The sequence below is a fragment of the Lithobates pipiens genome, unplaced genomic scaffold (genome assembly GCF_037356315.1).
Source record: "Lithobates pipiens isolate NorthernLeopardFrog02 unplaced genomic scaffold, aLitPip1_a1.2 Scaffold_22, whole genome shotgun sequence".
Lineage (NCBI taxonomy): Eukaryota > Metazoa > Chordata > Amphibia > Anura > Ranidae > Lithobates > Lithobates pipiens.
Window position 1 is genome coordinate 102,437,107 of NW_027507784.1, and position 13,751 is coordinate 102,450,857.

A 13,751-nucleotide genomic window follows, 5' to 3' on the forward strand; every position below is an offset into this window, starting at 1 on the left:
AGACTGTCCTATGAGGCTGCAGGACCCCTGACCCTCTGTCTGGACAGTTTTGATTGATCCTGTGCTGATCACATGCACCCCCCAAAGAAAAGAAAGAAAAAACTCTCTAGCAGCACACACCAAACTGAGCATGTGCAGAGTGCCCTCAAGGCTATTATGTCTCATCGGGAGATGGATTGGGAGCTGCGGAAGAAGGGGAGGATCAGAGAAGACAGGATCAAACAGCCTTTTTACACAATGTGGTTTATTAACCCCTTAGGTTCCACAGTGAGTATAACAAGGATGCTTTACTGCATATACAAACTGATTTTACTGTTGTGGGTTTAGTAACACTTTAACCCTGTTTAAACTCCAACATTGAGTTACACAAAGATTACACCCATGCCTCTGACAGACCAGTGGAGCAGCTGGGTCAGCATAGGCAAAGGTGAGTATCAGTGGGGTGGGCTAGCATCAGAACCTTACTGGGCACAGTGACAGATTCTCTTTAAATATCCATTCCATGTGAAAAAATGTCTGTCTCACATCTATGATATTTATGTTTGTGAACTGACCTTTTGCATGAGAACATTTTTAGGAAGTAAAATGAAGACTGTAGTAAAAATAACCCATGCATCTTTGTGAATTGGCCCGGCTCTCTACTGTATGGGAACACTGGCAAAGGATCTGCTAGTATACTGCTAGGTGTTTCCTAGGTATCTATAAAAGATCAGAAGTTGAATTCAAAGCATATTTAAAAGATACAAAAATGCAGATCTCTATTCATTAATATGTAATTAAATTTATATTTTTAATGAAGCCGTGTGCAGCAAGTACTTGTAATTTGCCTAGCTATCAACCTTTGGCAGTCTACTGAACAGTGTATACTGCAGAACTCAGACTGGAGGAGGGAGAAGCAGAACAAGTAGCCAATCGGATGTGCTGCAGTGCAAGGAATGTGGAGATAAATGGAGAAAGCAAAATGACAGAGCTCATCTGTGAGCTGCTTCTCTATTTACTGTCCAAAGAGTGGGGAGGGGAAATGTAAGTGAAAGTGAAACTCTAGCAGAGAACGATCGGCTGCAATGGACTTGCCTCATCTTCAGCACTGTTATCCGCAGTAAGTCTTTACTGTCATTACATATCCTCAGTCTCCTGAGTTGAATGCTACCAAGCGGCCCTTACCCAGAAGATTTGGGGTGTGCTGTGAGTGCAGGGTATCAATGACCTGTCCCCTGAGTGGGTACCATTATGCCACCCTGCACTTAGTGTGATGATGCAGAATGATGCTGATGTCATAACAAGCTCACTGTCTGCATCATTGAGTACAATAGAAGAGGCAAAGCAAATGACTCTGCATATCGCCTTAGCCCTTGTACACACGGTTGGACATTCTGACAACCAAATTCGTTGGAATCTTGTCTGACGAATTTTGTCCGAAACTGTTGCATACACACGGTTGGACAAAGTTGTCGGAAAATCCGATTGTACATAACGTGATGACGTTATTTCGTTACGATGGGACTACGTTCAGGCTAGTAGCCAATAGCTTTGGTCTAGGAATTTGATCTGAGCATGCGTGGCACTTTGTCCGTCGGAGTAGGTTACACATGATCGGAGTATGTCCGATCGGAGCATTTTGTCAGAAAATTTTACGGACAAGTTGGAAAACTTGGTTCGTCGGATACTCCGACGGAAACAGTCCGATGGAGACCACACACAGTCGGATTATCCAACAAAACGGTCTGATAGGACACATTCCGTCGGAGTCTCAGACCGTGTGTACAAGGGCTAACTAGCCTAGTGATGTATAAAAATGGTAAGTATACAAAATTAAATGATAAAATACATTGGCTCCTGCTGCTGTCAGTCAAATTCTGCGACAAGGAAGTGGGGGGGGGGGGGGGGCAGGACCGAGCTGCACGGTCTGTGTCAAAGACCCAGAGAGGGTGGCTCAGGAGCGAGCCCGCATGAATGCTGCCATAGAGTCTTTTTATGGGAGCATTCAGTGGGGAACCTGGGAAGAGGAGGATAAAGGCTGCTCTGTGCAAAACCATTGCACAGAGCAGGTAAGTATGATGTTATTTTAACCACTTCAGCTCTGGAAGGTTTTACCCACTTCCTGACCAGGCCATTTTTTGCGATACGGCACTGCGTTGCTTTAACTGACAATTGCGTGGTCGTGTGACGTTGTACCCAAATAAAATTGATGTTTTTTCCCACAAATATAGCTTTCTTTTGGTGGTATTTGATCACCACTGCAATTTTTATTTTTTGTGCTATAAACAAAAAACGACAATTACTAGTGTTGTCGGTGATCAGCGATTTTTAGCGGGGAAGCGGCATTGCGACGGACAAATTGGACACGAAGTGTCACTTTTTGGGGACCAGTGACGCCAGTATAGTGATCAGTGATAAAAAAAATGCACTGATCGCTGTATAAATGACACTGGCAGGGAAGGGGTTAAGACCAGGGATAATCAAGGGGTTAAGTGTGTGGCTGGGAAGTGTTTTCAAACTGTGGGAGAGGGACAGACTGGAGGAAAAGAGAGATCCGTGTTCCAGCTTAGCTGAAACACAAACATCTCTCCTTTTTATCCCTGACAGACCAGCGGTTTGCCCTGTTTACATAGGCACACCATTGATCCCTCTCTCCACAGAGCGATCGGCAGGTCGTGGCGGGCATTGCGGCTGCTGAACCCTCTGATTGGCTCCCGCTGTGTTCAGTCAAAGTGGGAGCGGCGTTGCGGTGACGCGCGTTTGCCCCCACACTGTTTGCACGAAAACAAGTACAGGTATGTGATTTTGCACAGCCGGGCCGTCCTGCCAAAGTATATGTACAGTGGGCAGTCCAAAAGCAGTTAATAAAAAATATTCAAGGCTTTAAATCACTTTAAAGAACACCATTTATCACCTTTGCCTACTATTCTTTGCAATCAGAAAGTTGCTCATATATAAGCCCAGTAAATTTTGACTAATTAACTCTCCACAATATCAAACTCATTGACAGTAGGGCAGAGTGAAGATGATTTCTGTTCTTCATTTTCTGTTTGCAGGTCTGAGATCTGGAATATCAATCCATTACATGAACACACTTAGCACCGTGCCTTTGACACAAAGAAGTAAACTCTCTCTTTCCTTGTTTGTGCATTGGCATCATGGAGTGATAGCGTATACAAAAAATAGAACTGAACTAGGGAGGAGTAAAGTTCAAAGCACCACAAAACGAGAGCCTCAGGGATACAGTACCAAACAATGGAACAAACAAAATTTATAAATAATTACAAAAGTTTATTGCATATATAATAAATTCCAATACAAAATGAGACACCTCCACCAAATACCATCTAAAAAGACAACGTTGTCTAATCAAGGGCTGTATCTAGACACCATCCACATACATTCCACGTATACACATCTCATTGATATGTATTAAGAAATCCGGGAAAAAGGTTACCAGGCAAGATAGCCCCCTTGTCACACACCAGTCACCTAAAACGGGCACAACCACTGCCCGCTGAGTCTCCGGACACTTAACCCACCACCCGAGGCCGTCTGCAAGGTGTCCCTTCCCGCTCCAACCACTCGAGGCCGATGGCTCCGGCCTGCAATCGGTGGAACGGCGGCCATATTGCTCCACCTGCAGACAGTACCTTCCTCCCCTCACTGCCCCTCTGGCCCTTCCCTGCTCAGCTACCTCCTCACAGGGTGAAGGGGGCTCTTCAGCGAGACATCCGCTGCCTTTGGATCCAGCAGTGTCTCAACGCTGTCCAGGTGAATCTCTTGAGGCCTAGCAGGGGTACAGCGGCCATCTTGGTGCACCTTATCAGATGCCTGAGGCCTTCCCGCCCCCTCGGAGCTCAATCCAGGCCCCATCCCACCACCAGAACACCCCGATTGGACAGTGCAGGGCACCTGTGGGGGGATTGAAGAAGCGTTCCACCTCTGTTTGTGGAGTGGACAGCAGAATTGGCCTTAATCCCATAGCCACGTGTGCCGGCCATATTGCTATGCCCGGCCATAGTGTTACAGTAGCCTCCCTAAACTTCTCTTCAGACACGCTGCTCCTTGCTTTATAACTGGAGGTAACAAGCCTGAAAGACTACCACCAGAGGCTGTTAACACTAAAAAGAATATGCTGTTCCCTCGGCCGTAGGTGGTGTGGTTCCTGGCTTGAAAGGGGGTGGCCATTTTGCTACACCACAATAGCTCTTTTTTGACCCCCCCATCACTCCGGTGTTAGACCTTAGCCCCATCAGGGTACCGCAGCCACCATACCAGACAGTCTGATACCACGCTGTGGTGTCAGAGTGTAACTGCCTCTAATCTTGCAGTGGAGTAGAAGTCACGCTTCTAGTTAAAGGGGGAAGCATGCGGGACGCGATGCGGATCGGCAGCTTTGTGTAAGAGCCCCATCAGATCAGCAAGGATTTTGAGCACCCTGTAGGGGAAAAAAAAAAGAAAAAAAGGAAGAAAACTTCAGTAAATCACCTGCATTTCCTCTACCACTCCTGCAGGTCAATCCAGTGCATGCTGTCGGGCAGGAAGGCGCACCGCCGCAATTCACAACAACGTTCCTTGACCACTTATCCTCTGAGCAATAAGGAACAGAAGAAAATGACTCAAAGAGGTGCAGGTTCTCCACAGACAGTACAGTCTTCTACAACAGTTGGTGACCCTCTACAGGAGATGGCCTCCACAAAAAATAACAGTGAAAACTCCACTCAAATAACAAAAGCAGTCTTAGATGCCAGCTTAACTAAGATTTATGAAAAACTTGCGGATAAAATACAATATGAGCTCCAAAAATCAACAAGCACACTCACACAAGAAGTAGCAACCCTCGGAGGTCCCACAGATGTTCTGGAAACTAAACATGACGAGCTATCACTTGCTCATAATGATCGTAGAAAAGACTTTGAACTCCTAGCTGAAAACTACTCATATTTGCAAGTGGAAGATTTGGATAATCGAAACCGTAGGAACAACCTGAGGATTCACGGTATCCCAGAATCTCTGACCTAATGCCGGCTGTATCTAATTTGTTCCACAATCTCCTCCCAGAGTCACCACCATCTGCATTTGCCTGTGACAGAATCCATAGGGCCATAGGGCCTTGCGTCCTAAACAAGCCCCCACGGGACATTATTCTGTGTATGAAAGATTTCATCACAAAAGAGAACATATTAAGAGCTTCCAAAAATATGCACAACATTTTTGATTTGATAGCACAAAAATCCAAATTTTTCCTGACATTTCCCAGGCTACCCGAGAAACAAGACGCAAAATGAAGGAAATAACCTCAGTGCTACAATCTGCCCACATAAGATACAGATGGGGATTTCCATTTAAATTAACAGTGCCCCACAATGGCACTACTTAGACCATCTTTAATGTTTCAGAAGGTAAAGATCTCCTGGTGAAATTGGGACTTCTGGATGCAGTTGCAGAGGCAAGACCTACTACTCCCCACACTTTACCTATTTGGGCTACCCCAGCCACATGTCGGGATCAAACAAGATGGCGACAAGCATTCAGAAATATGGATGCCTGAAGAAGTTGTTTCATTCCCTCGGTTAACATATTATCCTATCTTTTGAAATACAAAACCAAAGAAAAGATAGGAACTAAATAGAGTCAAAGATTTCCACTTATTCCATCAAGTTAAAAGAAAGGTTATTAAAGTTTTGAAAAGTTGCAAGTTAATATGGTAGCGCAAAGTAAACAGTTGAAATACTCCTCTGGAGGGACATTTGCTGGTACTTTATATTGCCTTTTATAGGAAGTTATATAGTTTTTGTTTTCACTCTTTCAAGATATGATATACTGCATGCACATACTTTTTTTTTTCTTCTTTTTGTCTTATGGAATCTTCGCTGAGGCCGATCTGCTCCGTTTCGGTTAGTTTGTCCCCCTACTCACAATGGGTTTCCAAAATATGATTCAGTCTGTAGCCTTTATTATGCAACTGATCATGTTATTTTTTACTTTAATAGATAGGGCTCCCTATGTGAGTTTTGGACAATTTTGTCCACACCAAAATGGTTCTTGGTCAGATGGTGCTCCACACCCTGACTCCCTACTTTATTTATTTTTATTTTATTTTTTAAAAATGTTTACTTTATTTTCTATAAAAATATTTTTTTTTATTTTATTTTTTTTTTATGTTTTTTTACATTTCTTCAGTTGCTTCCTGGTTTCTGACCTAGGCCAAATGCTGTCATACATAGCACAGACATTACAGGTGATCTGCACAGCAATGTGGTGTGAATTACATGCAGTGTCTGACCGGCATACCTCTGCCAGGCTCTTCATCTGGAGGAAAGAAGAGGCTTTCTCAGCTAAGCACACCCTCCTGCCTGCATGCCTTGGCTAAAGAGGAAGTAAACCCTGATGAGTTTACTTCCTCTTTCATTCCCTGCAAAGGCAAAGCATAATGGACTACTATGCATCGCATAGTAGCCCATTATGTGTCACTTACCTGACACAGGAGCCAGCGAAGTCGCCGCTGTCCCCTGTAGTCCGCCGCATCCATCTTGTTGGTGGGGTCTCGCAGCTCCGCCGCTGTCATTCGGCGAAGCCGCGATGACGTCACTCCCGCGCATGCGCACGGGAGCCGACACGTGCGGCAGCTCCGTCGCTGAGAATGCCGCGCTCAGTGCGCCTGCACGCCGCTGTCTACAGCACATGCGCCGTAGACAGCGGTGCCCGTTTTCGGGCAAATATCTCCTAAACCATATAGGTTTAGGAGATATTGCTTGGACCTACAGGTAAGCCTTAATCTAGGCTTACCTGTAGGTCAAAGTGGTTTGTAAGGGTTTACAACCACTTAATGGCAGATAGATTTCAGGAAGTAAATTCTACGTGAATCATCTGCCCTTAGTTAAGATGGCCACAGCTAGAAATGCTGTGGGGGGGGGGGGGTGTTTTTCAAAGCAATTTCTCAACAAAATAAAGCAAAGAAGCATGGATGGATGGGTGCATTTGTTTTGAATATTAAAAATTAGTTAGCGGTTTCAGTTTTGTGGTGCTCTCCTCTGATATAATTAAGCTTTGGCTTTAAGCTGCACATTTTCTGCTTCTATCACGAATCATAAAAACAATTTTTTTTCCTAATTTACAAACTCGTGAATGCTATCCTGAAATATGGAGTAAAGTAACCCCTTACTTGTGATTTAGGCTGGGTTCACGCTGGGGCGATGCGGGAAAGCCTGCAAATCCAGCGTGGGTTCCCACATCGCACTTGAATTGCCAGTGGTTCACGCTGCCCAATGTGAACTGCTGGGAGTGTCAATACAAGGTTATTGACACCCCCCAGATCTGTTCGCAGATCGCAGTGCAAATTGTGAATTCGGACAGGAATCGGATTGCCTGGGCATGAACCATTTATGGTGCGCACAAAAAAAGGGTCCTGCGTGAGTTTAGTCCGAATGCGATGTAAATTCAGCCATACAATCTGTATGGTTGACTTCAAACTGCAGAGACATCGCTAGTGATCTGCACAGCAATGTGGTGTGAATCACATGCAGTGTCTGACATCGCACAAGTGTGAACCAGCATACCTCTGCTAGGCTCTTCATTTGGAGGAAAGAAGAGGCTTTCTCAGCTAAGCACACCCTCCTGCCTGCATGCCTTAGCTAAGGGCAGATAGATTTCAGGAAGTAAATTCTACATGCCCTTAGTTAAGATGGCCACAGCGATTTCTAAACAAAAATAAAGCAAAGAAGGATGGATGGGTGCATTTGTTTTGAATATTAAAAATTAAGTGTCTGACACCGCACAAGTGTGAACCGGCATGGCTCTGCCAGGCTCTGGTATATCATTAGGAGTTTATTCTCTATGGGACTCCTCCTCTTGTTGCCTTAATGAAATACAATGGTTACTTTCCTTGTATTGCTCCAGCATAGGTGGTGTAGCCGGGTAATGTGATGTTATGGAGGTCCTGGCTCAAGTATATAACTTGCAATGGTTTTCATCTGAGAATAGGCTAGCTTTGCATCTGAACTGTGTATTTTCTAGTGCGTGTTGTAGAATGGCCATACAGTCATAAATGGTACAGGCAGACATTATTTTGTACATCTAAAAAAAGAACAGGAACATGACCCAGTCATCTGCTAGAAACGTAAGATCCATTCTTGGAATAAGAGCTCATGTATATGGGGGGGGGGGGGGCTTAGCATCAATATGTAAGCTTATGTAAATAACCGTACAGGTACATCAACAATCTGCTTAGACTGTCAATCAGGATCTCTCAGGTGTTTCAGTGGCCCTAAGCACCAATGTCGGCTAGCTGATCAGGACCAATTTGTAACAGCTATGATGTTGCGAGAATGTTCACATAATGGAAAGGGAGCACGACGCAGGGCTATGTCATGCCTTAGATTCCAGAATGGCTATGCAAGCTGGCAGTTGAAAGTGTGCTGGGCACTTGTCAGAACTTAACTGTAGCAGACCTGTGGGAAGGCCAGATCTTTGTGCCATCGTGCAGGACCATGGAGAACTTTATACAGTGATGTGTCCCATGGGAGAGCGATCACGGGATCTTATCCAGCAGAGCTGAAAAAAACGCTACTTTTTGTCTGGGGACAAATAACTTGTAAGTTTATTTAACTCTACGAGTCTGCCTAATGTCATTTGAAATACTAACCTGTATATAAAACCCAACCTTATTAAGAGCAACAAGGGTCCTTAGGACTGTCGATTTATTTGAAAATGTTCAAAGAATTTATTTTGTCTCCATTTGCTAAACACAAAATAATAATTATTTTATATGGGTTACATGTCTATCGTTCACTATATAGTACAGTTCATTTTGATGTGTGTACTTGAATATCGGTGTTTTGTGTTGCAGGTTGTATTTTGGAACTGCTCTTTGTCATTATGAGATGTCGTCCTTAACCGCTTCGTTTGTCCAAATAAAGTTTATCGACCTGCAGTTTTTTGAAAGTTGTGGAGGGGGAAGCTTCGGCAGCGTATACAGAGCAAAATGGTTGCCGCAAGACAAAGAAGTGGCGGTGAAGAAACTTCTGAAAATAGAAAAAGAGGTAAGAGATTAGTTTCCGTTAGAAATTCCAGTGGTATGACACATTCACTCGTACCAACATTCACATGGCATGAAATTTATCTCACAATTCAAATGGTCATATCACTAGAAATAATTTTAACCAACTGTCATGGATTGTGATGCAACCCAGGTTTGGCTAATTCACAGATATCTGCAGGTACTGGTCCCAGTTCAGCCTGCCTCTTTTTAATGCAAGGGTGGCTAACTTAAGTCCTCCAGGACTGGATTCGGCACACATTTTTTACAATTTCTCTAACAAAGGGTTAGGCAACCTCGACCCTCCAGCTGTGGTGAAACTAGAAGTCCCATGAGACATTGCAAGACCCTGACACAGAGGTGTAGCTTGAAGCTTGTGGGCCCTGATGCAAAAGTTGACCTGGGCCCCCCCGCCCACTACTTCCAACGTGCGTGTAGATACGTCCACAGCATGCCAAGATACTCAAAGTGGCTTAAGAGTTTTCTTACATCAGAGGACAGGGATCACCGCTGGTGAATCAGAGGACAGGGACCCCTGGCAGGTCACTTGGCAGAGCTCCTTTCCCATCCCAGCACTGTATACAGGTCCTCCCACACTACACAGGGCTGGAATCGCATTCCTTTACACACAGTCTGGGGCCGCGGGCGCGTTAGCACTAAAGCGCTGCTTGGCACTTTACCGTTGTTTCTTTTGCGCTGCTTTTAGGCCACTAGCGGGGTGCTTTTAACCCACGTTTTTCTGCATTTTTCAGGTGCTTTGAAATTGCTGCCCATTCATTCCAATGAGCAGAGGTGTTTTGGGAGAGCTGTATAACCCGTCCCAAAAGCTTAAAATAATGCAACCACCCCAGCTAATGGCTGGCAAGCTGCAATATATTACATTTTTTTATTTATTTAAAGTTTAAAGTGTTCCTAAACTCAGGACCCGGCGTTCACTATATATGGTCTCCCACAGTACACAAAACATGAAATGCAATTATTTTAGTAAATATAAACCGATAAATACCTTTTCTTATCAGCCATATATAGCAGTCTTGTGGCTTCCAGCAGTCCAGCTGAGCAGTTTTCATTGTGCTCTGACACTACCATGAGGCTGCATGACCCCCGACCCTTTGTCTTGACAGTGCTAATTGGCCCTGTGCTGATCACATGCACCATCCAAAAAAAAAAGGGAAACTCTAGCAATACACACCAAACTGAGCATGTGCAGAGTGCCCTAAAGGCTCAGTAGATGGATTGGGGACTGTAAAATAAGGGGAGGCTCAGAGAAGACAGGATAAAACAGCCTTTTTACTTAATGCAGGGGATTAACCCCTTAGGTTATACTCACAGTGAGTATAACAAGTATGCTTTACTGTATATACAGACTGATTTTACTGTTGTGGGTTTAGTAACACTTTAATAACTTTTTAAAAGCCCTGGTACATGGGAACACCAAGCCCTCTCACACCTATTCTCTAAGACAGGGCTGGATGAATTCCAGGCAATGCTTCTAAAAAGTTATTTCTGGCACCTAAGGTTTGAGATTTTCTGTACTCGTTAATAGAGCTGGCTCCTAAATACCCTGCTTGTCCATAAATTGTACAGGCTAACTTCTGAATTCCATATTAATTTGTCCACCCCTGACCTCAACTATCCAGTGCTTTCATGAACTGTAATGATTGTAATGCTACATAAAGTGGTTACACTAGCTTGTGCCCTAGGCCCAGCTGGAGTGTAGGCATGAGTATAATAAAGAGTCATTGTCAGAAGTTACCAGACCTGAGTGTGAAACCAAGAGCAAACACCTAGACAGGAATGGCAGCAAAGTTGGGGCAGGCAGAATTCAGTTGAGGTAAGCTATTATTATTATTATTATTATACACGATTTATATAGCACCAACAGTTTCTGCAGAGCTTTACAATGTAGAGGAGGGACAGCACAATTACAGTACAGTTCAATACAGAAGGGACAGGAGGGCCCTGCTTGTAGAGCTTACATTATAAAGGGAGGGGGTGGTGGTACAGAAGGTAATATCTATGGGAAATTATTTGATGGGGGTGGCCCAGGAACAGTTGTTAAGTGGGCTTGGGATAGGCTTGCCTTAATAAATTAATTTCAGGAATCTTCTAAAGGTGGAGAGGTTAGGGGCTGATTGGACATACTGGGGCAAGGGCATTCCAGAGGATGGGAGAGGCTCTGGAGAAGTCCTGAAGGCGATAATGGGAGAAGGTAACAAGGGAGCTAGAGAGCAGGAGGTCTTGGGAGGAGCGGAGGGGAAAATTTGGGTGATAGCTGCAGATGAGGTTGGGGGTGATGTTGTGGATGGCCTTGTATGTTGTGGTTAGCATTTTGGATTTTATACAGTGGGGTAGGGGAAGCCAGTGAAGTTATTGGCAGAGAGGAGCAGCAGTTACAGATCGGTTACTTTGTGGTGTCATTAGTTAGGAAGGATAGAATTCTAGAGATGTTGCAGAGGTTAAGGCAGCAGAATTTAGCCAGTGATTGGATGTTGGGGGCTGAAGGAGAGGTCAGAGTCAAGGATTATACTCAGCACCCTGGCATGTGTGGAGGGACCAATGGTTATGCTGTTCAACTTAATGGTAAAGTCATGGGGGGGGGGGACCGGGAAGGAAGAAAAATAGCAAGTTTGGTTTGAGAAAGTAGTGTGACAGTGACTCATTGGGTTATGGGCTAGGCGTTCGAGGCAAACGGGAGCAGGGAGATGGGTCTTAAGTTATTCAAACAGGTGAGGGTAACCAGCGCATGTTTGAGTGGGGAAGGAAAGGTACTGGAGAAGAGGGAGAGCCTGAAGATGTGGGTTAGAGAATTTAGGATAGAGTGGAAAAGTGGTCGCAGTAATTGTGAGGGGACAGGGTCCAGGGGACAGGGTCCAGGGGACAGGTGGTGAGGTGGGCCATGGAGAGGAGTTTATCAACTTCATCGGTGGTAACTGAGGTGAAGGAGGGGAGTGTTGAGTGTGATATTGGACCTGATGTGTTGGGTAGGGGAGGAAGTTGAATACTGGATATCTCCTTGCGAATTGTGTAGGTTTTGCTTTTGAAATGGTTGGCAATCTGTTGAGCGGCAAGCCATTGGTGGGTGGGGGCAGTGGGAGGTGAAGTAAGAAATTAAGGGTAGAAAAGACTTGGTGAGGGTTCGATGAGAGGGTTTTGATGAGAGTGTTGTTGTAGTAGGTTTGTTTAGCAGTGTGGAGGTAGGAGTTGTTTTTGAGAAGGGACGATTTGTAGAGGGTAAAGTCTTGTAGGGATTTAGACTTATGACATGCTCGCTCAAGAGCACGGCTGCGTCTCTTGAGACTTCTGGTGTCTGCCATGGTTGTGGCAGATGGGGCCTGGTTCTGCGTGTAGAAAGAGGAGCAAGTACGTCTATGGAGGATGACATTGTGGTGTTGTAGATGGAAGTGGTTAGGTCTGGGCTGGACAGGGGTGCGATTTTGTGGTAAAGGCCATCAGTACAGAATAAAGAAGGGAAGCGTTGAGGTTGCAAACGTTTCTGCGGGTAGTAATTTGTGGGTTGGCAGCATTGAAGGTAGGAGACAAGGAGAGTGTGAAACGGATTGTGTTAGGTTAAAAAAGGAGGTTAAGTTAAGTAGTTGAGAAGTGGTTGCAGTATCAACATTCATTTGAATGTTAAAATAACCTAGGATAATGACAGGTACTTCAGAGGAGAGAAAATAGGGTAGCCATGCAGAGAAGTCATCCAGAAAGATATTGGTCCAGGAGGGCGATAAATTACTGCGTCCCTCAGACAAGCTGGAGAGAAAAGATGAATGCAGTGCAATTTGAAAGAGTAGGGGGAAAAAGAGGGAGGTGTGGGAAGAACCTGGAAGGAGCATTGTGTTCGTCCACTAGGTCTGGTGGAGTGAGTCCAGAGGAGGGCACTGTGGGACAGGGCAGCTGGAGAGGTAGTGTTGAATTCCTGGAGCCAGGTTTCAGTAATGGCTAATAGATTAAAGGATTTGGAGAGGAAAAGGTCATTGAGAGAAGCTAGTTTGTTGAAGACATTCCAGAGGGAACATGAAAGGGAGGGGGCTAACTTGTGGAATCAGGGGAATTGGGATGAGAAAGTGGGAGTTACGACTACCGTTGAAGGAGGTAGACAGACAATTTTGTCAATGAAGTCTAATCTGAAAAACCGCTAAGAAGTGACACCAATAAACTACTAAACTGGGTAACTTGAGAGTGAATAAAGTTGCCAATAAAAATAGCACCAGGCTTACCAAGTAGTGAAGCTATAGGATGGGTATAAACACATAGGAAATGGCAATTTATAAAAAATGGCAACAGCAACATTTTCATCATGCTAAATAGAATTAGAGTTTTGGAAGAGCACATTGGCATTACAAGCTCTCTGCCTTTTAAGATCCAATTGTGTAAGACTCCTACTTATGTCAAGCACTTATCACCATTTTATATATCCCTATCTACAGTTTGAGTAAAGTGACATGTATTTGATACTTTATATGTAGGCCTGACCACAGACACATTCAGGTATATGCATTAATGCTGCGTAAACTTTACAGAATTTGGGAATTTTAGCGATTCATAGCAACCAACAGAGGCATTTCGATTTTTTTGGTAATTAAACTTTGTCTTGTTTGTCTCTAAAGCTGGGTATACAAGTTCAGTTTTTTTTTTCCTTCATCAAACAGGTTGAAGGAAAAAAAAAACTTGGCAGATCCCCGCGTCAACACAACCATGTGTGATTCAGGGATCCCTCCCTCTGTGC

General features: G+C 44.4%; 1 protein-coding gene across 4 annotated transcripts in view; it reads left to right on the forward strand.

Annotated features, from left to right (window-relative positions):
• The window catches only part of MAP3K20 (mitogen-activated protein kinase kinase kinase 20), a 257,081-nt gene that overhangs the window by 36,308 nt on the left and 207,022 nt on the right, over window positions 1–13,751 (forward strand). For 3 of the 4 annotated variants that reach the window (XM_077448019.1, XM_077448021.1, XM_077448022.1), the window contains exon 2: window positions 8,831–9,023. In XM_077448019.1, coding sequence (XP_077304145.1) covers window positions 8,865–9,023 — 159 coding nt within the window. In that variant the 5' untranslated portion in view covers window positions 8,831–8,864. Of the gene's footprint in view, window positions 1–8,284; window positions 8,576–8,830; window positions 9,024–13,751 lie in introns of those variants that run through there. The other variant, XM_077448020.1, reaches the window with a different exon arrangement.